The sequence below is a fragment of the Salvelinus namaycush genome, chromosome 38 (assembly GCF_016432855.1).
Source record: "Salvelinus namaycush isolate Seneca chromosome 38, SaNama_1.0, whole genome shotgun sequence".
NCBI classification, from domain to species: domain Eukaryota; kingdom Metazoa; phylum Chordata; class Actinopteri; order Salmoniformes; family Salmonidae; genus Salvelinus; species Salvelinus namaycush.
In genome coordinates, this window is record NC_052344.1 from 2507149 (window position 1) to 2533063 (window position 25915).

The 25915-nt window shown below is 45.4% G+C and overlaps 1 protein-coding gene across 1 annotated transcript in view; it reads right to left on the reverse strand.

Moving 5' to 3' along the window:
- LOC120031780 (cadherin EGF LAG seven-pass G-type receptor 1-like) overlaps window positions 1-25915 on the reverse strand; it is a 119489-nt gene that overhangs the window by 31128 nt on the left and 62446 nt on the right. Inside the window, exons 8-9 of the mRNA XM_038977600.1 lie at window positions 24710-24798; window positions 1073-1230 (exon numbers count right to left, since the gene is read on the reverse strand). Of these exons, the coding sequence (XP_038833528.1) occupies window positions 1073-1230; window positions 24710-24798 (247 nt within the window). The remainder of the gene's footprint in view (window positions 1-1072; window positions 1231-24709; window positions 24799-25915) is intronic.

Below are 25915 nucleotides of genomic sequence, written 5' to 3' on the forward strand. Positions count from 1 at the left end.
ACACAGTGGCTGTGACAGACACCAAAGTGTTCCTCAAAGGTTCTTACGTTTTCTAAAGGGGACTACTCCAGGCTACTGGTGGTGTGAGTAGAATGGTTACCCTGCAAAAGGTTATTCGTCACATGCCTTGTTGACTGAAAGGACAAAGCCACTGTAACCCAGCTAGCTAGCTAGCTTGATTCATTCCTCATCCTCTAACACTACAACAGCCCAGAAGACTTAGCAGGCAGCAAAGACGCAGGCTTACGCACAAGCCTCTAAACATCAAACGCCCCGGGTTTAACGTGAACTATTGTGACGCAATACCAACGCATTACATTAAAAAAAAAAAATCTGTTTGAATACGGCAAAAGTGCAACGTCATATGGTCTTAAAAATGCCACATGAACTCGTGTGGTGTCCCACAAAGTATGTGTTGAACGAGTGTCACAAACGCAACTGTTGCCTCTCACTTCAGGAGAAGCAGCGAGGGTGAGGTCTGACCGACAGACAGGTAAAAAGACAGATGTGTGCGCGTGCGTCGCAACTTTCACTCCTTTCCGTCAAAGATCGAACCTGAAAGCCCGGGTGTCGACCTCAGAGTCAAACGGAGCCACATCATTTACCGTAGAAGAGCTCTGAGCCTATCATATCGGAGCGACCGGTTCTAAAAGAATGCGGCCTCATTACCTCGTTCCTTTGATGCGTTTTTCTTCTCGTACGAAAATGTGCTCTAGCTCGCCGACCTTGCCTAATGTCCCTAATTCGAAAAGGATCTCGGTGTCAGATACAGAAACAATTAGTTGCAGTAGTAAACGTCTCAAAGATAGAATTGTAAAGGTTAAGCCATGTTAGGCTGTGTAAGAGGCTATGTCTGAGAGATTTGTCTGAAAATTGAGAGCATGTCAATCCTGAGAGATTAAGAGAGTGAAAGGCAAGGTAATCTGGGGTAATGAAGGTGACTGAAAATAAGTCCTGCACTTACAACTCTGACTCCTTAGCCTAACACATATTAGTCTCACTAAAGGTAGTGGAAAGAACCTGAAGACAGAGGGGGAGGGAGAGAGGGAGACAGAGAGAGGGAGACACTCACTTTTTCTGTCCGGTCTGGGTGCCCTGGGCAGCACAGGAGTAATTGCTGATCTGGTTGCCAAAGCGAACTGCCATGGCGATGTCACAGTCGTCCACAGCAACCACAGCCACCTTCTCACTCGAGGGTCCATGGGGGATCCCCAGACGACCAATGTTGGGCTGGAACACAGAGGTCATAGGTCACATGATTATTACAGGAAGTAAAAACAACATACATCATTAAATGGAGGAATGAAGAAGTTGCCCTTCTTTTAAAATATTGTTTTACTCATTCTTTACTGTTTGGAAACTGTTTGCATTCTAAAGATTGCATGAAACTTAAACAGTAAAAAGCTATTAGGTTAACTAGGTCATAACAGACACTGATTAGAGCAATTCTCCTGATCAAGGGCTCTGGCATATGAATGTTGATCTGAGAGAAATTAAGATCAGTCTACAAAATCTGATTAAACTCCTTGGGTTTAATCGCAGCGTAAAAGCTCATTTGCTGAAATATTTCCCCTAACAATAGCCAAGCAGTGGTCTTGTGTGAAAAGACCAGTATTTTCTCACGGTGTATTTACTCCACAGTTTGGCCTGAGACCACAGATTAGATGATTACCTATCTCTCTCTCTCCCTGGAAAACAGTAAAGAGGTAAAGGAAAGGGGGATACCTAGTCAGTTGTTCAACTTAATGCCTTCAACTGAAAAGTGTCTACCACATTTAACCCAACCCCTCTGAATCAGAGAGGTGCGGTGGGGCTGCCATAATCGACATCCACGTCTTCGGTCTACCCGTACAACAACTGCAGTACAGATCACAACTCAGATGAACAGTAAAGAGCTTGCCCCTACAATAATTAACTACAGATCATAATGCAGATGACCACAGAGTTTACAGAAGATAGGAGGGGTTTTAATCCTGGGTGCCTAAAGACTGGGCTATAAGAGAGGGAGGGAATGAGAGGGGGAGAATAAGAGGGAGGGAATGAGAGGGAGGGAATGAGAGGGAGGGAATGAGAGGGAGGGAATGAGAGGGGGAGAATAAGAGGGAGAGAATGAGAGGGAGGGAATGAGAGAGGGAGAATGAGAGGGAGGGAATGAGAGGGGGAGAATGAGAGGGAGGGAATGAGAGGGGGAGAATGAGAGGGGGAGAATGAGAGGGGGAGAATGAGAGAGAAAGAAAAAGAGAGAGGGGCAGGCAGTGTTTATCACACACAGTTTATCAGTGACACATTAAAGCAACAGGACACTATGGTAGGGCAGACAGACTGTGGGAGGAAAGAAATACAGAAACAGAGAGGGAGACGATAGTTAAAAATAGAAAGAAGTGGAAAGAGAAAACAAATGAGAGAAAAACAAGAGAAAGTGTGAGCGAAACAGAGAGTGAGCTCCATTTTAGGTCAGAGCGGTCCCAGGGTGGCACATTTACCAGGACACAATAACCTCTATCAGCACTATCACTACCCCACCTCCAAAACACTTGAACATTTTCCACATAAAGACCTATCTAAACTACAGTGTGCTTCTGACCTCGTTACACTCTCAGCAGCAGTCGCTCTCTCTTTATCTTTTCCTGTTTCTCTCCCTCTCTCTCTCTCACACACACACACACACACACACACACACACACACACACACACACACACACACACACACACACACACACACACACACACACACACACACACACACACACACACACACACACACACACACACACACACACACACACAGGCTTTAACAGGGACAGTGTGTGTCTAGCAGTGAGGGTATTTGATCCCTTTCCTGTGGAAGTGTGACAATGGGGAGGATGGGCTGTTGAAAGGCAGGCAGACGTGGTCCAGGAGCAGGAGCGGGTTCAGGATCAGATCCAGGAGCAGATCCAGGAGCAGGTCCAGGATCAGATCCAGAAGCAGGTCCAGGATCAGATCCAGGAGCAAGTCCATGAGCAGCTCCAGGAGCAAGAGCAAGAGCAGGTCCAGGAGCAGGTCCAGGAGCAGGTCCAGGAGCAGGTCCAGGATCAGATCCAGAAGCAAGAGCAGGAACGGGTCCAGGAGCAGGAGCAGGTCCAGGAGCAAGAGGAGATCCAGGAGCAGGTCCAAGACCAGGAGCAGGTCCAGGAGCAGATCCAGGAGCAGGTCCAGGAGCAGGAGCAGGAACAGGTCCAGGAGCAGGTCCAGGAGCGGGTCCAGGAGCAGGAGCAGATCCAGGAGCAGATCCAGGAGCAGATCCAGGAGCAGGTCCAGGAGCAGGAGAAAGTCCAGGAGCAGGTCCAGGAGCAGGCCATCGTGGGATAGCTCTCAGACAACACACCCCTAACTGTGTCTGACTGTCTACAAATTCACGAAGAGCAGCTTTTCAAAGTACAAAAACGTAATAAAGTGTAATTCACAGAGGCCTGGTCTGACGTCAGTCATTTTAGGTTACTTTTCGTTGCAGTGTAACCTCAGTTGACACTCCTAGATATTCTCTGGCTCATAGAGGGAGAGAGAAAGGGAACAGAGACAGAGAACGTATGTACATTCTAACTATTCTGTCTGTAATGTCTTTTTCCTTATGTGTGGGAACCTAGTAAGACTAGCTGTCGCCATTAGCATCGGCTAACGGGATCCTAATGAAAATGTATAAAAGAGAGAGCGAGAGTAAAGAGAGAGAGAGAGAGAGAGAGAGAGAGAGAGAGAGAGAGAGAGAGAGAGAGAGAGAGAGAGAGAGAGAGAAAATGAGAGCGAGAGAGAGAATGAGAGAGTGATAGAGGTAGGAAGTAGCCAACTTCTCTTGGTACCGCGTACAGCTCAGTACAACGCAATACCCTGATCTGCACACACACTGGGTCAACCTGTAGAGAGTCATAACTCTGGCTGGCCAGGCCTGATTTAAGAGCTGGCTGGCTATGCCCTGAACGCACCAGTAGAACTCTCTACTCGTTTGATTTACTAGAAGAGCTGGAATAGAGAGCTAAGCACCACGTCTCTCTGTCTAATCTCTTTATCAGAGAGCAGATAGAGGGGAAGTAGTAGCAAGTACACCGTTACTGCCAAATGTGCACATATACACATGAACATAAGCAAGCACGCATTCACACACACACACACAAAAATAATGACTTCCTTGTATCGCCACATAACCATGAGAAACGGTTGATATTCGATAAGAAACAGTTGCCAGACTTACATGCCGGTCATTCCTCCATGTCTCAACATCAAGGAAGGTCTGTGCTAAATGAACGAGTGTAAGTGAACGAGAGAAAGTGTGAATGGATAGTGAACATAACCCTGTTAGCTGTGTAGGTGAAGTGTCTGCTGAATGACCATAGAAGTCTAGTGGATGTTGTAGTAGATGTAGCCAGCTCCCCATTGACAGCCCAGGCCAGCAGATCAATGGTTCTCAGGGTGAAGTGTCAATGGTCTACAGTATTGGCCTCCTAAGCAGACACTCTCACACTCTGGTTATGTCCCAAATGGCACCCTATTTCAAGAACTACTTTCAACCAAGGTAGGGCTCTGGTTAAAAGTAGTGCAGGGCACTACATAGGGAATAGTGTGCCATTTGGGATACAAGCCTCTCACTGTCACACGCAATCGCTCTCATGCTTAGCAGAAGACCTTCTCAAACTCTCCGTGTCAGCCTAGAGACACTGTATGATTAATCAGACGAGGGGTGAAGTCACTCCCTTGGCACGCAGAGCGGCACATCAATAGGGACGCACACAGTCACTCACTGAAACCCCACTCTATACTTGGCTTGGCACACCAGGCCTCTCTTTAGGCATTGGCAGCAACACACACTCAGCGGCAGTCGATTTAAAAAGAGTTGAATGTGTGTGTTTATGCCCAGGGGGACCGGGAGGGCAGGTACAATATGATATCCTCTTTACAGTTACCGTCAGAACAGAAACACAAATACATAATTAAGGTGCATCCGGTTTCCATCCTTGAGATGTTGCTACAACTTGATTGGAGTCCACCTGTGGTAAATTCAATTGATTGGACATGATTTGGAAAGGCACACACCTCTCTATATAAGGTCCCACAGTTGACAGTGCATGTCAGAGCAAAAACCAAGCCATGAGGTCGAAGGAATTGTCCGTAGAGCTCCGAGACAGGATTGTGTTGAGGCACAGATCTGGGGAAGGGTAGCAAAAAATGTCTGCAGCATTGAAGGTCCCCAAGAACACAGTGGCCTCCATCATTCTTAAATGGAAGAAGTTTGGAACCACCAAGACTCTTCCTAGAGCTGGCCGCCCAGCCAAACTGAGCAATCGGGGGAGAAGGGCCTTGGTCAGGGAGGTGACCAAGAACCCATTGGTCAATCTGACAGAGCTCCAGAGTTCTTCTGTGGAGATGGGAGAACCTTCCAGACGGACAATTATCTCTGCAGCACTCCACCAAGCAGGCCTTTATGGTAGAGTGGCCAGACGGAAGCCACTCCTCAGTAAAAGTCACATGACAGCCCGCTTGGAGTTTGCCAAATTGCACCTAAAGGACCCTCGGACCATGAGAAACAAGATTCTCTGTTCTGATTAAACCAAGACTGATGTCTTTGGCCTGAATGCCAAGCGTCACGTCTGGAGGAAACCAGGCACCACTCATCCCCTTGCCAATACCATCCCTACGGTGAAGCATGGTGGTGGCAGCATTATGCTGTGGGGATGTTTTTCAGCGGCAGGGACTGGGAGACAAGTCAGGATCGAGGGAAAGATGAACAGAGAAAAGTACAGAGAGATCCTTGATGAAAACCTGCTCCAGAGTGCTCAGGACCTCAGACTGGGGCAAAGGTTCACCTTCCAACAGGACAACGACCCTAAGCACATAGCCAAGACAACGCAGGAGTGGCTTTGGGAGAAGTCTCTGAATGTCCTCGAGTGGCCCGGCCAGAGCCCTGAACCTGATCGAACATCTCTGGAGAGACCTGAAAACAGCTGTGCAGCGACGCTCCCCATCCAACCTGACAGAGCTTGAGAGGATCCGCAGAGAAGAATGGGAGAAACTTCCCAAAATACAGGTGTTACAAGCTTGTAGCGTCATACTCAAGAAGACTCGAGACTGTAATCGCTGCCACAGGGTCTTCAACAAAGTACTGCGTAAAGGGTCTGAATACTTATGTAAAGTGATATTTCAGTTTATTATAAATAAGCAAATTTTTAGGGGGCGTTTACGGCCACTCAAGGGGGATGCCACTGGGAAATTCGAGGCCTGGTGAGAATATTATAAAGTGCTTGCCAAATTGTGAATGATAGACTGATGAAGTGCAGCCTGCACAAGAAACAAAGCAGAACTCATGCCTTTCATGAGACTTTTTTAAAATCATCATTAGAGTCGCATCATGCAGCCTTAGAATGTATTACAAATCAAGACATATAGCCCAACGTTTGTATCACAACTAAAGTTGAATATATCACTCTAAATGAAGTATATAGAAGGACCTGTTACTTTGTTAACCGCTCAACACAGAATAGATGCATTTGCGCACTCCCTCTGTAATAATTTTATTCAGCTATGTTCCATAGTATCGTAATACTATAAAATAATGCCACGGAATTCTAATCAAATCTTGTCTTCTAAATGAATTAGTGTAGCCTACAGCCATATGGCATAGCCAGATCAGGACCTAACATAAGGACACCTCAGAATATCCTAATCTGTTCTTCTGAAATAAGCTACATTACATCACGTTTCAATAGACCTGTCTAAAACAAATCATAGATTTATTACGATGGTGTTGGCTATATTAAATGGATTTATTAGAATTTAAAAAAAAAATATGTTGCAAAGTTCTGCATCAGTGGCTTGTAGGCTATGCGTGGAAACCAGGAGATGCTAAATGTATATATGTTAATTGACGGTGGAAATTACTGTGAGACCAGCAGTTATTTGCTTGAGAATCACCGACTGACAAAATGTCATGACCACCACAGCCCTACCTAGGACGTTATATAATTAAGCAATAAGGCCCGAGGAGGTGTGTTATATGGCCAATATACCACGGCTAAGGGTTGTTCTTACGCACAACAACACGGAGTGCCTGGATACAGCCATTAGCCATGGTATTTTGGCCATATAACAAAAACCCCAGAGGTGCCTTATTGCTATTATAAACTGGTTACCAACATAATTAGAGCAGTAAATACGTTATTTTGCATCATACCAGGGATTTTTCGGCCATTGAAATTAGGGATGTACTGATATGACATTTTTGGCCGATACCCGATATTAAAACTGTTAGCGGACTTTTAAGCATTCTAGTAGAGTTAAATAGTTAACACACACACACACACACACACACACACACACACACACACACACACACACACACACACTGACCAAACATGTATTTTGTTGGCATTTACAAATGTCCCCATTACCAGTAAAACATAATCAAAACCAATTTCTTTCACTTACTTGCTGTGCTGTTTCGTCGTTCATTTGTTCAGTCAAGCAGTGAAGTTTCAGCTCTGTCTGTCCGTGGACTATTCCTCAGTGCTCACTGTCACTTCCATCTTGTGTCTAACATTTCACGTAAACCCTGTTTCTTGTCTGCATCGAAGTATCGGTCCTTGTACCTAGCATCGAGCATGGTGGCGACACAGTAAAGAGGCTCAGAGAGAACGCCACCGAATAGCTTGTTCACAGCCTCTAGTATAGAGTACTTTTCCAAGTTAACCCCACGGTCTGTGTCGGCAGTTTTGTTGAGCAGGCGTTTCAATGCCATGACAGAGGGTATCACGTCTGCTGCAGACGTAGTTGATGAGCTTATTTCTCCAGTCATTTGCTCGAATGGAGCTAGGAGTGTGTTCATGTTTCAAAGTTTCAAACATGTTCTCAAATGCCATTGAAATGGCAGGAGCGGTATGAGAACCAGCACATTCTTGAGCAACGCAATACGGCTTTCCTCAGTACGAAATCCTCGTCGACCTACTGTGCTGTCAGACTCAGCATGCTCATGGGGCTGACATCGCTGGTCCAAATGTCAGTTGTTAAGCAAATAGCAGTGACGCTCATAGCAAGTAGCTCATGGATGAGCGTTGTAACAAATACTGTGTAACTCCGGTAGGGCAACATCTGAAAAATAGCGCCTACTTGGTAGTGTGCTCGAGGTGCTCGACCAGTCGGCGAAAGCCAACATCATCCACGACAGAGAACGGATAATTGTCAAGGGCAATGAATTCTATTATCTTGGCATTAATGGACTTCGCCTTTGAGCTGTCTCTCTGAAATGTTCTTACTGTTTCAAATGACTGCTGGACTTGTTGTCTGCTCGATCCACACAGCAGACATTGTGGGCCAGGTTAGGAATGCTGTGTTGCACGTGTAGCGATATAATTTTTGTGGCGTCATTATGTAACTTACCTACGTTATACAGGTACAGTGGGGCAAAAAAGTATTTAGTCAGCCACCAATTGTGCAAGTTCTCCCACTTAAAAAGATGTGAGAGGCCTGTAATTTTCATCATAGGTACACTTCAACTATGACAGACAAAATGAGGGGAAAAAATCCAGAAAATCACATTGTAGGACTTTTAATGAATTTATTTGCAAATTATGGTGGAAAATAAGTATTTGGTCACCTACAAACAAGCAAGATTTCTGGCTCTCACAGACCTGTAACTTCTTCTTTAAGAGGCTCCTCTGTCCTCCACTCGTTACCTGTATTAATGGCACCTGTTTGAACTTGTTATCAGTATAAAAGACACCTGTCCACAACCTCAAACAGTCACACTCCAAACTCCACTATGGCCAAGACCAAAGATCTGTCAAAGGACACCAGAAACAAAATTGTAGACCTGCACCAGTCTGGGAAGACTGAATCTGCAATAGGTAAGCAGCTTGGTTTGAAGAAATCAACTGTGGGAGCAATTATTAGGAAATGGATGCTTACCGTGCATCCCTAATTGAAATCCTTGGGTGGGCCGGATAAGAGTTTTTTTCTGGCCGCACAAGTCCCCCCCCCAAAAAATATATATCTAATATTAATAACAAAAGCATTTCTAAAATTCAGCCACGCCGACGGGCCGACCACGGCCACGTATGGTGAAATCAGAGGTGATATATGTAATGCAGCAGGTGATAGACATTATGCAGGTATGCAATTTATAATGAGAACACACCTCTGTCTGTGCCAATCTCCCCCGGGACCTGGCAGGTGTCTACCTGTACCTGGGTGCCCCCTGGGGTCCCATGGTAACCTCAGACATCCCTCTTTCCTGTCTAGTAACCTTAAAGGGGCAATCTTCTGTTCAAACAATAACAACGCTGTCACCCCGTCACTGATATAGTAAATAGCTGAGGGTTGGGGCTGGAGAAATGTTACCAATCTCAAATGCAGATTGACCCTTTAAATGCCTATGATGGTTTTTCACCTCTGAACCACTTTGTCGAGTTAGCCAATGTGAATGGTGGTGACAGCAGGCTACTACTGTATTACCACAGCAGACGTTCTTCAACAGAAGCTAGTAGTTAGTAAAACCACACAGAGTGGAGGGTATGTAGTCAGTGTGACTCAGTCGTTCGTTGTGTTCCCCTATGCCCTCAGCCATGCAGGGCTGGTAATGCAGCTGTTTTATCAGTAGAGTGTGTATATTGCATGGTATGTTCTAGAGAGAGTGGGAAAGATGGCGAGAGCGAGAGACAGAGCGAGAGACAGAGACAGAGTGAGAGAGAGATAGAGATAGAGAGAGAAAGGAGAGAGAAAGAAGAGAGAGAGAGAGAAGAGAGAGAGAGCGAGAGAGAGATAGATAGAGAGAGAAAGAAGAGAGAGAGAGCGAGAGAGAAAGGAGAGAGAGAAAGGAGAGAGAGAGAGAGAGAGAAAGAGAAAGGAGAGAGAGAGAGAGAAAGGAGAGAGAAAGAGAACAGAGAGGAACTGATGCAGGTCCAGATGTGGAATATGGGGGTCTGCAGCAGCTGTGCTCCACACACACTGAAATCCCACTCCATACTCGGAGGTCCGGGATAGGGGTCCGATATGAGTCTGACGTATGAGCTGGGGATAAAATGACCATTTACCCAGCTGTCTGCTGGTCACAAGTGTCTCCCACATATACGCACGCACACACACACACACACACACACACACACACACACACACACACACACACACACACACACACACACACACACACACACACACACACACACACACACACACACACACACACACACACACACACACACACTGTATACACACACACACACTTCCCCAATACAGCTCCAAGAAATACACACAGTAGACATATGACTAATTCCTGTGTGAAATAATGTCGCCCTTTGTATGGAATGGGGCTTTCAGTGTCACTGACTGTTATTCAGCAGTTAGATCGGTATGTATGGGAGAAATGTATCGAGTTACACCATAGTTCTCAACAGAAATGTTGGCCTAGGCCCTATGCAGTTTCAAAAGAGTTTCTGATCCCCTGACTGAAAGTGGACTTGGCTCACAGACAGGGCCCCCTTTCCCTCTCTCTCTTTCTTTCTCTCTCTCTGGGGTGTTGACAATTCTGCCGTTCATCTCCTAGCTCGTCTCTGGGCACGATAGCCTAGCTGGTGCCATAGCAACGCACCTGATCCATACGGCAACCAACAAAGAGGAAAAGGTCAGAGAACACAATTAACAAGTAACACAGACAGACAGACAGGCAGGCAGGCAGGCAGGCAGGCAGGCAGGCAGGCAGGCAGGCAGGCAGGCAGGCAGGCAGGCAGGCAGGCAGACAGGCAGACAGAAGCACACACACTAACATACAAATGGATGTGTAAACACACACACACACACTCTCTCTTCTCACCGCCTCTGAGTGTGTGAACCAAATAACTCTCTCGCTCTGTGTACATGTTTTCAGCTCTAAAGTCAGTACAGGCAAACACTCCATGTTATGGCCTTTATAGATTTTTTTATATTCTAGTCATTTAGCAGTTAGTGCATTGATCTTGAGATAGCTTGGTGGGACAATCACATAGGTCAGTATATTTCCCTCAAAGTAACTTTCAGCAAAGTCAGTGGTAGTAGGGAGGGGAAAAGTCAAGTGTGAGTGTTAGTTTACGAAAGGCAACGTTTCTATTTGTTTTACCACTCAGTCTGCCTTGCAGCACAGTAGGTAGGGTATACGGTTACTGACTGAGGCCTGATCTGACACCTACAGAGCTGACAACACAGGAAACACTGCAGTAACTACCCCAAAACAGCCCTAGGACTGAACACTGATTAACTAACATTATCTTCTCATCCTATTACACCTCTCTACCTGTCTGTCTGACAAGCACATGACAACTTTACTACCCGGGAGGGAGGCTAAGGTCAATGGTGGATGCATCAGATTACAAACTAAAGAGAAAAAACAACTCTGAAAAGAAAATCCATCCACTTTATGAGGACTTGTAATTAGAGGTCAACCGATTATGATTTTTCAACGCCGATACCGATACCAATTATTGGAGGACCAAAAAAGCCGATACCGATTAATCGGACGATTTTTATTTATTTATTTGTAATAATGACAATTACAACAATACTGAATGAACACTAATTTTAACTTAATATATCAATAAAATCAATTTAGCCTCAAGTAAATAATGAAACACGTTAAATTTGGTTTAAATAATGCAAAAACAAAGTGTTGGAGAAGAAAGTAAAAGTGCAATATGTGCTATGTAAGAAAGCTAACGTTTCAGTTCCTTGCTCAGAACATGAGAACATATGAAAGTTGGTGGTTCCTTTTAACATGAGTCTTCAATATTCCCAGGTAAGAAGTTTTAGGTTGTAGTTATTATAGGAATTATAAGACTATTTCCCTCTATACCATTTGTATTTCATTTACCGTTGACTATTGGATGTTCTTATAGGCACTTTAGTATTGCAAGTGTAACAGTATAGCTTCCGTCCCTCTCCTCGCTCCTCCCTGGGCTCGAACCAGCAACACAACGACAACAGCCACCATCGAAGCAGCGTTACCCATGCAGAGCAAGGGGAACAACTACTCCAAGTCTCAGAGCGAGTGACGTTTGAAGAGTGACGTTTGAAACGCTATTAGCGCGCGCTAACTAGCTAGCCATTTCACTTCGGTTACACCAGCCTCATCTCGGGAGTTGATAGGCTTGAAGTCATAAACGGCGCAATGCTTGACGCACAACGAAGAGCTGCTGGCAAAACGCACGAAAGTGCTGTTTGAATGAATGTTTACGCGCCTGCTTCTGCCTACCACCTCAGTCAGATACTTAGATACTTGTATGCTTGTATGCTCAGTCAGATTATATGCAACGCAGGACACGCTAGATAATATCTAGTAATATCATCAACCATGTGTAGTTAACTAGTGGTTATGATTGATTGTTTTTTATAAGATAAGTTTAATGCTAGCTAGCAACTTACCTTGGCTTACTGCATTCGCGTAACAGGCAGTCTCCTTGTGGAGTGCAACGAGAGAGAGGCAGGTCGTTATTGCGTTGGACTAGTTAACTGTAAGGTTGCAAGATTGGATCCCCCGAGCTGACAAGGTGAAAATCTGTCGTTCTGCCCCTGAACAAGGCAGTTAACCCACCGTTCCTAGGCCGTCATTGAAAATAAGAATGTGTTCTTAACTGACTTGCCTAGTTAAATAAAGGTATAAAAAAATATATATATATATATATATATATATATATTTTTTTTTTTAATCGCCGCCCAAAAATACCGATTTCCGATTCTTATGAAAACTTGAAATCGGCCATAATTAATCGGCCATTCCGATTAATCGGTCGACCTCTACTTGTAATACAGCTAATGTCATAACTGGAATCTTTCCAGAAGTACACTGCTCAAAAAAATAAAGGGAACACTTAAACAACACAATGTAACTCCAAGTCAATCACACTTCTGTGAAATCAAACTGTCCACTTAGGAAGCAACACTGATTGACACTAAATTTCACATGCTGTTGTGCAAATGGAATAGACAAAAGGTGGAAATTATAGGCAATTAGCAAGACACCCCCAAAAAAGGAGTGATTCTGCAGGTGGTGACCACAGACCACTTCTCAGTTCCTATGCTTCCTGGCTGATGTTTTGGTCACTGTTGAATGCTGGCGGTGCTCTCACTCTAGTGTTAGCATGAGACGGAGTCTACAACCCACACAAGTGGCTCAGGTAGTGCAGTTCATCCAGGATGGCACATCAATGCTGTGGCAAAAAGGTTTGCTGTGTCTGTCAGCGTAGTGTCCAGAGCATGGAGGCGCTACCAGGAGACAGGCCAGTACATCAGGAGACGTGGAGGAGGCCGTAGGAGGGCAACAACCCAGCAGCAGGACCGCTACCTCCGCCTTTGTGCAAGGAGGTGCACTGCCAGAGCCCTGCAAAATGACCTCCAGCAGGCCACAAATGTGCATGTGTCAGCATATGGTCTCACAAGGGGTCTGAGGATCTCATCTCGGTACCTATTGGCAGTCAGGCTACCCCGGCGAGCACATGGAGGGCTGTGCGGCCCCACAAAGAAATGCCACCCCACACCATGACTGACCCATCGCCAAACCGGTCATGCTGGAGGATGTTGCAGGCAGCAGAACGTTCTCCACGGCGTCTCCAGACTCTGTCACGTCTGTCACATGTGCTCATGTGCTCAGTGTGAACCTGCTTTCATCTGTGAAGAGCACAGGGCGCCAGTGGCGAATTTGCCAATCTTGGTGTTCTCTGGCAAATGCCAAACGTCCTGCACGGTGTTGGGCTGTAAGCACAACCCCCACCTGTGGACGTCGGGCCCTCATACCACCCTCATGGAGTCTGTTTCTGACCATTTGAGCAGACACATGCACATTTGTGGCCTGCTGGAGGTCATTTTGCAGGGCGCTACCACTAGAGTGAGAGCACCGCCAGCATTCAAAAGTGACCAAAACATCAGCCAGGAAGCATAGGAACTGAGAAGTGGTCTGTGATCACCACCTGCAGAATCACTCCTTTTTTGGGGGTGTCTTGCTAATTGCCTATAATTTCCACCTTTTGTCTATTCCATTTGCACAACAGCATGTGACATTTATTGTCAATCAGTGTTGCTTCCTAAGTGGACAGTTTGATTTCACAGAAGTGTGATTGACTTGGAGTTACATTGTGTTGTTTAAGTGTTCCCTTTATTTTTTTGAGCAGTGTATATTTTTAGTCACAAGGCAGTGGTAGAGCGTGTGTGTGGGTGTGTGTGATGTTGTGTGTGTGTGTGTGTGTGTGTATCAGTCTTCCTTCGGTGTGTCACAACACGCCCGCACAAAGACAATGGGGAATGTGGAAACCCTGGACCTCAGATTGGACGGGAACCTCTTCTGCATCAGGAGGCTCCAAGCCGCCACAAAAGCTCAAATCTGAACGCCTACGCCGATGATGGCGTTCTTGTGGCACACACACCCCAGAAGTTTTACAAGCCACCCTCACAGCAGCTGTGAGAGCATACAGCAGAACGGGGCTGTCTGTTAACGTCTCAAGAACAGTGGTCGTCTGATCCTCTGACTGGAATACCCGCATTCTTTCTCTCAGACTCGTCACTTGTCATTGTACCACACTTTAAATATCCTGGAAGCATCCTCTCAGAAGACTGCAACATCCACCAGGACATCCAGAACCGGGTCAAACAGGCCTCGTCCTCCTTTAGACGGCGAAGGAAGAGGGTTTTTAACAACAGGAACCGACACACCAAAGTGGCCGTCTACCAGGCAGTGTGTGTATCTACACTCTTTTATGGATGTGAAACATGGACAGTCTACAGCCGACACTTAAAACAACTGGAGTCCTTTCACATAAAATGCCTCCAATGCATTTTGAAAGTTTCCTGGCAGGACCGTGTTCCTCACTCAGAGATCCTTCAGAGAACCAACTGCAGGAGCATCGAGGCGTCCATCACACACCACCAGCTTAGATGGCTCGGGCCATGCCATCCGGGTGCCAGAGGATCGACAGAGAAGACAGATGACCGTGCCTGCCCCAGCATCAATGGGACAGGCCTTTGTGTGCTCCGTCTGTGGCAGATAGTGTGCATCCCGCATCGGATGAAACAGTCCTCAGCAAACCCACAAGCAGTAGTGGAAGTCATCATCGGATACGATGGACTACCTCAAGTGTGTGTGTGTGTGTCAGGCCCGCGCTGCAGGAAGTTGCTAGCGGAGGAGAGGAAAGGGTGAGCGGGGGTATTTTCATAATGAAGGAAGTCGGGAGCGAAGGCTCTGACAAGACGTGGGTTTCACGGAGGAAACGCAATCGCCTCTTTCTCGCCCTCTCTTTCTCTCCCTTTGTCTCTCTCTCTCCTTCCAACTTCCAGAATTTTTTGAAAAGCTGTATCTCCTGCCATCCTTTGCTTTGTGTGCTCCTACGGAAGGAGGGGAAAGGCAAATGTTGAATGTCTGTGTGTGTATGCGTGTGTTTGGTCTGATGTGTATGTGCGCCTGTGGTGTGTGGGCTAGGGCGTCCGTGTAGCTGTGACGTCCCGATGTGTTCTTAGACCATTACCTCACCTACCCTCTGGCACTGTAAACCTAGAGCTGTCAATTATTCATACACGCATGCATGCGCGCACACACACACACACTCACAACCACACACTAGAGCTGGGACGATAAAATGATTGACAGCGACCATACCAATCACTTATCGCAGGCATTTTAGCTGATATTGTTCATTGTGATAAGTAGCCTGTACTAGAAAAAGTTTGAAATAAGTTTGCCAATATGCGTGATTATTAAATGGGGCAACTAGTAGTTGTAGGGATAATAAAAGGATAATAAAATAAAGGATAATAAAATAAACCGTGGACCACATTATAAACGTATCTTTCTATTTATCGTTATCACATCAATTCAGGCCATTTTTACACACACACACACACACACACACACACACACACACACACACACACACACACACACACACACACACACACACACACACACACACACACACACACACACCCACCCCCTGAGGATATACATGGGTAACAATGTTGCTCTCTCTCCTACAGGACACGGGGTGGACTTTCAACCCTATATGTTACCCTGATGCCATCTCTATAACACACACACATATATATCAGTGTTCTGCTCTTTCTCTGGGCGATGCCAGATGGACAGCAGCATTGTCCTCTGAATACCTTGAGCCGAACAATAAGAATAGGAAACCTTCAAATATGGCGTTTCTCTCTATCACACGAATCCCGTGACCCCGAAATCTGGAGCTAGTTGGAATACCGGTGAGATTACTATCTTACTACAAACTCCCCACTGTAGGTGTGAAATGTTACTGTAATACATGTTTTATTCAAGCCTAGGAGCATTGACAGCATCAAACACCCGTAAGAATGTCTGGCAGTGAATGCTGTTACACATTAACACAGCCTGTGAGTAAGAGAAATGGACAGAGTGAGTAGAGAGAGAGTAGAGAGGAGAGAGGAGAGAGGAGAGAGGAGAGAGGAGAGAAGAGAGAAGAGAGAGGAGAGAGGAGAGAGGAGAGAGGAGAGAGGAGAGAGGAGAGAGGAGAGAGGAGAGAGGAGAGAAGAGAGAAGAGAGAAGAGAGAAGAGAGTAGAGAGTAGAGAGTAGAGAGTAGAGAGTAGAGAGTAGAGAGAGAGAGACAGACAAGACAGAGACAGGTGCCAGGTGTTTACAGCACTAATAATAAATCTCTTCTTGTCGCCCCCCCCCCCCTCTCGTTCCCTCTCCCTCCCTAGTTCTCTTTCTCCTGACCACGTTCTCCCTCCTCACTCTCTAACATTGAGTCATGCTACATGAGCTGCATGGAATCTCTGGCTCCCTCATTGGCAAACAGCAATTGGTCTGGAATAGGACACGGGAATTACCACAGATTCCCTGCAGGTGTTTGAGAGGCAGAGATGTTGACGAACACAAACACACAGGTTTAATTGTGTTTTCAGTGAAGGAAAATGTAGCTACGGCAGGAAGTGAAGTAACTCTGTTAAAGAATGAAGTCTGTAGAGACATGCAAACCTTTGAGACACTCGACAACATGTTGGATAACACACTGTGGACTAGAACCAAGCTAACCATAGAACCACCGCAAGACTAGACCACGACTAGAGCCAGACCAGAGACCAGACGAGAGCCAGACTAACACCAAGACTAGTACTACCACCAGTACTTGCAGTACTAGAACTAACACCAGTACTAGAGCTAAGACACGAGAGGCCATGCTACTGTACCTCCTTGTGTGTCAGCTCCAGCCAGGCAGTATAAAGAGGGACCCCCAACACCCCACTGGACCCCAGCAGGTGCATGCTGTCCTGGGTAGACCATGGGAGAGAGAGGGGTGTGTTAGATCCTTTAAGATCTGCAACTAGTGTGTGTGTGTGTGTGTGTGTGTACTACAGCACATACAGTACATCCTCTAGTCTAGTGTAAGCGTGTGTGGTCTGTAGGTGTGTGTTTGTCTGTGTCTGCATGACAATGTGTGCATGTTTGAGAGAAATTGTTTCCGCTCATTTAGATCTCAGTGACTGGATTAATTCTGCATGTTCTCGGCTCAGCGGAGAAATGGTCTAAATAAAAGTTCCTATACAACCCCAGGCATTATATCAGCTTCTACACTTCTAGAGAACCACAAATATGATCTCCCTACAAAACCAATGGCCATGGAAGGTATGACTCCCATTTTAAAATACACAGTTTAACTCACTCAGAGTTTATGATCATGAGTCCAGCTGTGAGCACTCCCCTAAGATATATAGATACTGGCTTTAACCTAGAAAACATACATATAACCTCTCAGACATTTAGGGAACAGCCCCCGCCCCCCCCCCCCCCCCCTACAGGGGTCTCCACCTGGGTGTTGGAACTCATAACGCCCACCCCAGACTCCAGTTATCTGTTGGGGGATAAATCTCACTGTGAGTGCGTAGTACCCCTCTGTCATCTCTCTGCACTGTTTGAATAGAAAAGATCCTTCGTAGAGCAGGGACACACAGAGAAACAGAGACACAACACTAGCTGCTCTGTTTGGTAGAGCTAGCATGGCTGAATTTAATAAGAGAAAGCTGTTGGGAGGGTGAGAGAGGAGGGAGAGAGCAGGCAAACACTGCATTGTGCTGTGAGAAAGACCCAGCAGGAGGTCCAGTGAGGCTAGACCTGTTTGTGTAGCCTGGTACCAGATCTGCTAATACGGTGTGCAGCCAACTGGTATGGTCACTGCCGTGCTACTACTTGTGGTTCTAGGCCAGTGGTTCCCAACCAGGGGTACTAGGACCCATGGGGGTACTTGGTCTATCCACAGGGGGTACTTGAGAAGACTCATGAGCCCATAGGCCTACTGGTAAAATGAGGGGGTACTTCAGGGGGACTCCTGGCAGAGCAAAATTGAGTTGGTGGTAAAATTCCATGTGACAGTTGAGTCACGGTAATCTCCTCTTATGCACTCTGGACATGTGTTGGTAGTACCCGACTGGCTAACGACCATCGGGTCTCTAATGGGCTGGTACTCAGGGCTCTATTGTCCCTCTAACCACTCTGACATCACATCAAACACGTCAAAATAGTGTCATCGCTTTTAAAACTCACCTCACTGTGATTGATCAAACAAAGAAATTCAACAGGTTTAAACTGAGTGGAAAACATGTTTGTTGTTTCAAAGCCTAACACAACAAAATGAACAGCGCTTTCTTTTGTTTTTGTACTTTTTACCCAATTGGTAGTTACAGTCTTGTCCCATCACTGCAACTGACGTATGGACTCGGGAGAGGGCGAAGGTCGAGAGCCATGACCCTGCCAAGCCACACTGCTTCTTGACACACTGCTCACTTAACCTGGAAGCCAGCCACACCAATGTGTCAGAGGAAACACCATACAACTAGCGAAAGAAGTCAGCGTGTTTGCGCCTGGCCCGCCACAAGGAGTCGCTAGAGAGCGATGGGACAAGGACATCCCTGGCGGCCAAATCCTCCCCTAAGCCGGACGACGCTGGGCCAATTGTGCGCCGCCTCATGGGTCTCCCGGTTGCGACACAGCCTGGGATCAAACCCGGGTCTGTAGCGACGCATCAAGCACTACGATGCAGTGCCTTAGACCGCTGTGCCACTCGGGAAGCCCCTGGACAGCGCTTTCTAAGGTGATGATTAATATACATATTACAGCTTATGCATAGGCCTATATATGAGCCCAAGCAACAACAAAAGAAGCCTACCAATACATAGCCTACCGCATATTATGTACGGCAGAAAAACATTTAAAAAAATAACTGAACTAGGGGATGCTGTTGGTTCATTGATTGTGCAGGGCGGCTTACAGAGTTAGCCTACAATTATAGTACATTTGTATTTGACTTCGAATAGTCTAGTAACTGGGCATTTGTTATATTTCATCATTAATAGACTGACACGTGACTTTTAGCTACAGAATATCTTACCACAGTGCGTTTCCATCTTGTCCGCTCTCTCCTTCATTTATATCTCGAGCGTGCAGAGAGAGGGGCTGTCATGTTAAATGAAATAGATGTTACTATCGATGTTCCCCAACAGATTTCACTAGGTTTACCAAATTAAGCACTGGGTAGCTTCCGGAACAGGGTGGAAGAGCCCATGGCATACAGGGTCTGGGCGGAATATCACCTCTCACGTAGCGAGAGGATGCACGCTCCACAAACAGTGGTTGATGGGTGGAGTGAAATAACAGGAGTAGCCTACCTGGCATGAGGGGAAAACACAATTGGCGCGGAAAGGAGCCTCCATTCACTATTAGAGTGCATACAGATTACATCGTTTCCCCCCCCCGCCCCTGTTCCTGCCCATTTGATAATGTGTCATTCCAAATAGAAAGTCATTTGATATATTATTAAAGAGAAGATGAAATTGAGAATAGTCTGATGGGTGAAAATATGATCACTTGATGAGGGAACGGTATGTGCAGCCTGCGGCAAGGAACAGAGCGCAAGCTTTTTTTTGCGACTATCTCAAATCCTCAATAGCCTGTAGTCGCATCGTGCAGCCCATATATGTTTTGATTTCTAAGACAATCTAAAGTTTGTATCATTCACAACTAAAGTTGCCCAATAACTCTAAATCTAGCATATAATACCCGTTTCAAATGATCACTTTTACGCTCAACATAGCCACTTCATATGCGGACTCTCGCTCTGGAATGGGAAAAAAAATCCTTTCCATTTTACTCAGCTAAGTTCAATTATATTCTTCTTACTATAAAATCATATAATATAAAATGATGGCACGGGACTTGTCTACTAAATGAACAAGGCTACAGCCTACGGCATGGATTAATAAAGCCTCATATCTATAAAGGCCTTGTTATCACCATCTCCATCCGTCAGAGTATGAGTTTTAGATGAGAGCTTCGATGCAGCAGTGTGATTAGGGCGAGCAGTGAGCTAGGCCTGTCTGTGTCTGGGAATGTGGGTAATAGAGCATGTTATACTGTAACATGTAAATAACATCATGTCCCCTAGACTACTCCGTCCAGACCACAACTATTAACAAGTCTCACACTAGGCCCAGACATAGACCCTTTACAAATAAACACACTGACATACACACACTTGTCAACCTCTTGTCCTTATTGAACATTCATTATTCAACATAGTGCCTAAAGTCATCCATCATAAGACAAAGCCTGCCTGCCTGCCGCTGCTTCAACCAGTGGTCTACAACAGAAAAGAAAAGAACAGAAATACACCACAGTGATTCAACATACTTCCTCCCCAGACAATCATCCTTCGGAGATGACGTGACGTCACTTCCTGCTTCATTATCATCAAAACCTGAACAGTCCAGGAATATCCCTTTCTCTTTGTGTGTTTCCTTTTTAGCTCTGCGAGTGTGTATGTGTGTGTGTATGTGTGTGTGTGTCTTGTGCCAACTCCTCTTGCTGTCCTTGAGACGTCGCTACTCCACATCCAAAATAAATTGGGAATTTCTAAAATGTCTTCTATTGTGTGAAATCTTCAAATCGGGAGGCCACCCCCGCCATGCATGAGTCTCAGCACCACACACACCACCGTAAATCCCCAAACACAATGCAAGTGTGTCTGTTACCATGGTGTCCCAATGCCCCTCATAGCCCATCCCCTTGCGGCCTCTGACCTATGGTTTGAGGAGAAAGGGGAGTAGACTGTTAGGGGCTGTTTGGGGTGACTGGGCCTCTCCACTCTGATATGGACAACCCTTAATCTAACCGGTGCCTTGAGAAGCCTTGAGTAGGCCATAAAAATATCATAGGCCGAGTCCCAAATGGGACCGCATTCCCAGCAAAGTGCACTACGTTGGACCAGAGCTCTGGTCCAAAGTAGTGCACTGTGTATGGAATAGGATGTCGCGTGGAACGCAGACATTGAGAACCCCTTTATGAGTTCTCCAAGGCTCTGATGTAGAAAGTGATAGGTCTTCTGAGCTTAGTCTGGCTTTAGATGAAGGCCTGGATCCTATCTGGACTGTCAGGGCCAGGTTTGGCTGTTCTAAATGTGACTGGGGTGAGGTATAACATAAGGTGACAGTGTGCCTGGTTGAGGTAGCCTCTTCCTAGATTTAAGGGATTTCAGCCAGTTCCTGGATAGCAAGGTTATTAGTGTTTTTATATTCGTTTTTATTTCCATTAATTTTTAAATTTTTATTTTAAATTCAGATTCTCTTTTTTATTTAGTTCTAGTTGTATTAAAATATTTATATGTATTTTTTAAATGTAGTTTTAGTGTTAGGAATAGAAAGCATGCATTGGAGGCTAGTTTTTAGTGAATTATTTGTGCCACTTCTTGCAATTGGGGGCAGTAATACATAGGGTGATTTGCTAGGTCATAGGTTAGGTTGAATTATTAGGTCAATCTCAACGTGACTTGGATTTATTAAAAGGAATAGCCCGAGATGTTGGAAGGAAAATGTATTTTGCGTATGTTTACAACAATCCAACGCTTTTTAACTTTAGTAGTACATGTAAGAAGAATCAAGTTAGCTACCTAGCTGTTTTTTTTGCTAATGATAGCTTGTGATAGTGATCAAAGATTGTGTACACACTGACAAGATACTGGACTGACCGCTCTAACAATGGGAATAATGTCGGCAAAGGCATGAGGAGGTTGGATCAGATGGGGACATTCTGGCCAATGAGAGGGCAGATAAGCATGTGAACGACAGGCACAACTCTGATATAAAATAGTTTTCTCAAAGTTGCCGGAATACCATGTGCGCCCACTTATATCAAAGCAACCTAAACATTACTGCTATTTGATCGAATAAGCCTCACGTAGCAAATTAGCAATTACATATTGTGTTGACCAAATTCGACCCTCTCTCATTGACCTCCAAACTAAAAAAAAATGGGATGTGTGTGTGCTAGAGGCTTTTCCACCCGACATGCATACATAAAATAAATGTAAATGTAGACCGGTTTTGAATGAACCCGAGAACAGTTAGACCTGTTCCAAAACACGACCATGCCAAGCCGCACTGCTTCTTGACACACTGCTCGCTTAACCCGGAAGCCAGCCGCACCAATGTGCCCGGAGGAAACACCGTCCAGCTGGCGACCGGGTCAGCTTGCAGGCGCCCGGCCCGCCACAAGGAGTCGCTAGAGCGTGATGGGACAAGGAAATCCGGGCCAGCCAAACCCTCCCCTAACCCGGACGACGCTGGGCCAATATGGCGTCGCCTCATGGGTCTCCCACTCACTGCCGGCTGTGACACAGCCCGGTATCAAACCCAGGTCTGTAGTGATGCTTCGCGCACTGCGGTGCAGCACCTTAGACCGCTGCGCCACTCAGAAGGCCCCCCAAATGATCAACTTACGTGTCCTTAAAAACTGCCTATAACAAATAAAACAACTAGTTGTGTATCGATGTGTAGCATATTCAAAGCTTTATAGCCTATTGTTATATTGATTTTTACTTTCCTAAAACAATAATTGTCCACCTTACGGTTAAGCTGTTGGAGATTTGAGCGATAAATGCGTCAGGGCATTGCATGAATATAGGCCTAGGCGTCAAATTTATGATATATAAAGTAAGAGAAACTTAAGCCCTAGAGAGATGGAGAGAAAGACAGAGGTATGCCGGCACCATGTTCCCAACACAGACATGTATTTCTTTATACTTGTCAGATAGACTACTACTGCTATACAGAAATATGAAGCAAATTTATACATTTTCAATTAGTGTATTTTTTATAAAGATAAGCATTATATTGTTAGATTAAAGGCAGAACTCTGGTTGGTCTAAAACATTATTCCTCAACTTCAACTGACCCCCAGGACATTCTTCTTGTCTGAAAATGATTTTACTTCAATGGAAAAGGCCTTTCACTGGCACATGAGGTGAGCAGCCGGAATCTGTTTCAGCTGGACATATGCTGTACGTTTTATTGAGTTGCAACTGGCTGATGCATAACAAGCTTGTCCAGTTCTCATCACCTCACACACATTCAATTAACAGAGGACGGGTCCAATCGGGTCCAGTCTGTAATACCTTTTTTGTTGCACATACCCGAGACCCATAGCAATTATATCAGACTTGACCCAGATCCGAGACAAAAGTCACAACTCGAAATTTCGGGTCTATTGGACCCGTGAAGACCTCTAGTGTGTGCACGTGTGTGTGTGTGTGTGTGTGTGTGTGTGTGTGTGTGTGTGTGTGTGTGTACTTGTGTGTACTTGTGGGCTCGCCCATGCGTGTGTGTTAGCGCTCACTCGTGTCTGTGTGTGCGATTGTGTTTGTTTTACATTGCCGACAGAACACTAGTAGCATAGGTTCAGTCACGGGAGAAACTAAACAAGCAAGAAAGAGGAGGGATTTGGTTTAGAAACAGGAAATCTGCCCAGACTGGCAATAGCATGGAAATTAATCTCCCCTGTTTCCATGGTACTTTACCCCCAATACAACACACAGAACAATAAGAACCAACACAGGTCTGAAACCTGCTAGGAGGTCGGCCAATCACAATGCAGTATTTGACGTCAGCTACACCGGGTTAGGGAAGGCAGGGAAATAGAAATCAAAGACAGGCAGGAGATAAAGAAACCTGTCTTTCGTGACAAAAATGTACGAGGCTATTCTAAAGCTTCAACACAAGGCACTTCCAGTTGACATTTGCTTTTCTGGAAACCGGTTGGGAAAGAGTCTAAAAGTTGGCGCTAAGAAACTCTCGCATGTTCAGAGAAGCATAGTCTATAATATAGGGTTGAGGTAGGAGTAGGCCTGTACGCAGAGATGGATAGAGCTGAGATGTTGTCTGTCTGCTGTTGTAGTTCAATAGGCCCGAGGCCGTGGAAGTTTGTGGAAAAATAACACCCAGCAATTGACTGACATATCAGTCTAATATACAATTACCTTTGGTGGCGAATTTGATCTGCGATATGAAATAATCGTCCTTAAGATTGGCTTTTAGAAAGAGTGTGGGAAAACCACAGTTTCCCTCTGGTTTGAACAGTTGACATGTAATATAATTCTGATTAACTCGACACACACACACGACTCATAAGATCTTTATGATATAATCGTGATCTGGTACTTAAATTGAGTCACACTTTATTTCAATAATCCATAATAAAGGTGGTGAAAATATCGACAGACTATCAACTAAGGTTATCTGAGTAGGTGAACTTGACAGGTATGCAGACTTCTCCATTGGGGTGTCCATTATATTTCCGTCTTCAACATATGTTTCTATGTAGAGCAACAAACAAGCCAGACGAGACAGCGAGATAAACAAGGTGTAGCGGTGTCTTACCTTGTTGTAGTAGTGCAGCTGGACAGAGTGCCACTGGCTGTCACTGACCCCTCCGGGAACAAAGGGATGGACCACGGTCTTAGTCTCTCCTGGAGGAGGGTGAGAAAGTGATGGGGAGAGGGAGAGAGGGAAAGAGGGAGAGAGAGAAAGAGGGAGAGAGAGAAAGAGGGAGAGAGGGAGAGAGGGAAAGAGGGAAAGAGGGAGAGAGGGAGAGAGGGAGAGAGGGAAAGAGGGAAAGAGGGAGAGAGGGAAAGGGGAAAGAGGGAGAGAGGGAGAGAGGGAGAGAGGGAAAGGGGAAAGAGGGAAAGAGGGAGAGAGGGAGAGAGGGAAAGAGGGAGAGGGAAAGAGGGAGAGAGGGAAAGAGGGAAAGAGGGAAAGATAGGAAAGACAAGAGAGATGAAAAGAGGTTGTGGTTAATTCAATACCATATTGTCTGTTGAATGTACATAACCCTGTATGCCAGACCTGTAGGCTCTACTTTAATGTCAACGAATATATGCTTTACAACATGTACGTCAAAGTTAAAATCAACGTCAGGAGACCTATTTCTCTCACATGAAACTCCAACATCGAGAAATAAAAACAGCTCACACAGTCATCATAAATCACACTCACTGTAAGAACACCAGGGTTTTCCGACCATATCAATGGTTCTCGTTCACAACGTCTGCAGAGCAACAATCACACCAGATTTACCCAGGGCTTTACTGACTGTTTACCAAGGGCAGGAGTCTCTCAGGAAGAATTTACCCACCAACTCAGTCAACAGTAACGCAACACTGTAGCTGTGTTACACAGAGTCATTAGTCACGGTGTTTAGTGTGTCTTTATCAGGAAAAACTCAATGACTTCTGCAGTCCCACATTGCCTTCTCCTGTCGACTGTGTGGTATCAACTCCGGGTTCTCTCTAGACATTGGCAGTGAGACACACTCAGCGCAGTGGATTCAACAACAAGAGCTGTGTTTGTTTGCGTGCATACAGTTGAAGTCGGAAGTTTACATATACATTTAAACTCAGTTTTTCACAATTCCTGACATTTAATTCTAGTGAAAATTCCCTGTCTTAGGTCAGTTTGGATCACCACTTTATTTTAAGAATGTGAAATGTCAGAATAATAGTAGAGAGAATGATTTATTTCAGCTTTTATTTCTTCCATCACATTCGCAGTGGGTCAAAAGTTTACATACACTCAATTAGTATTTAG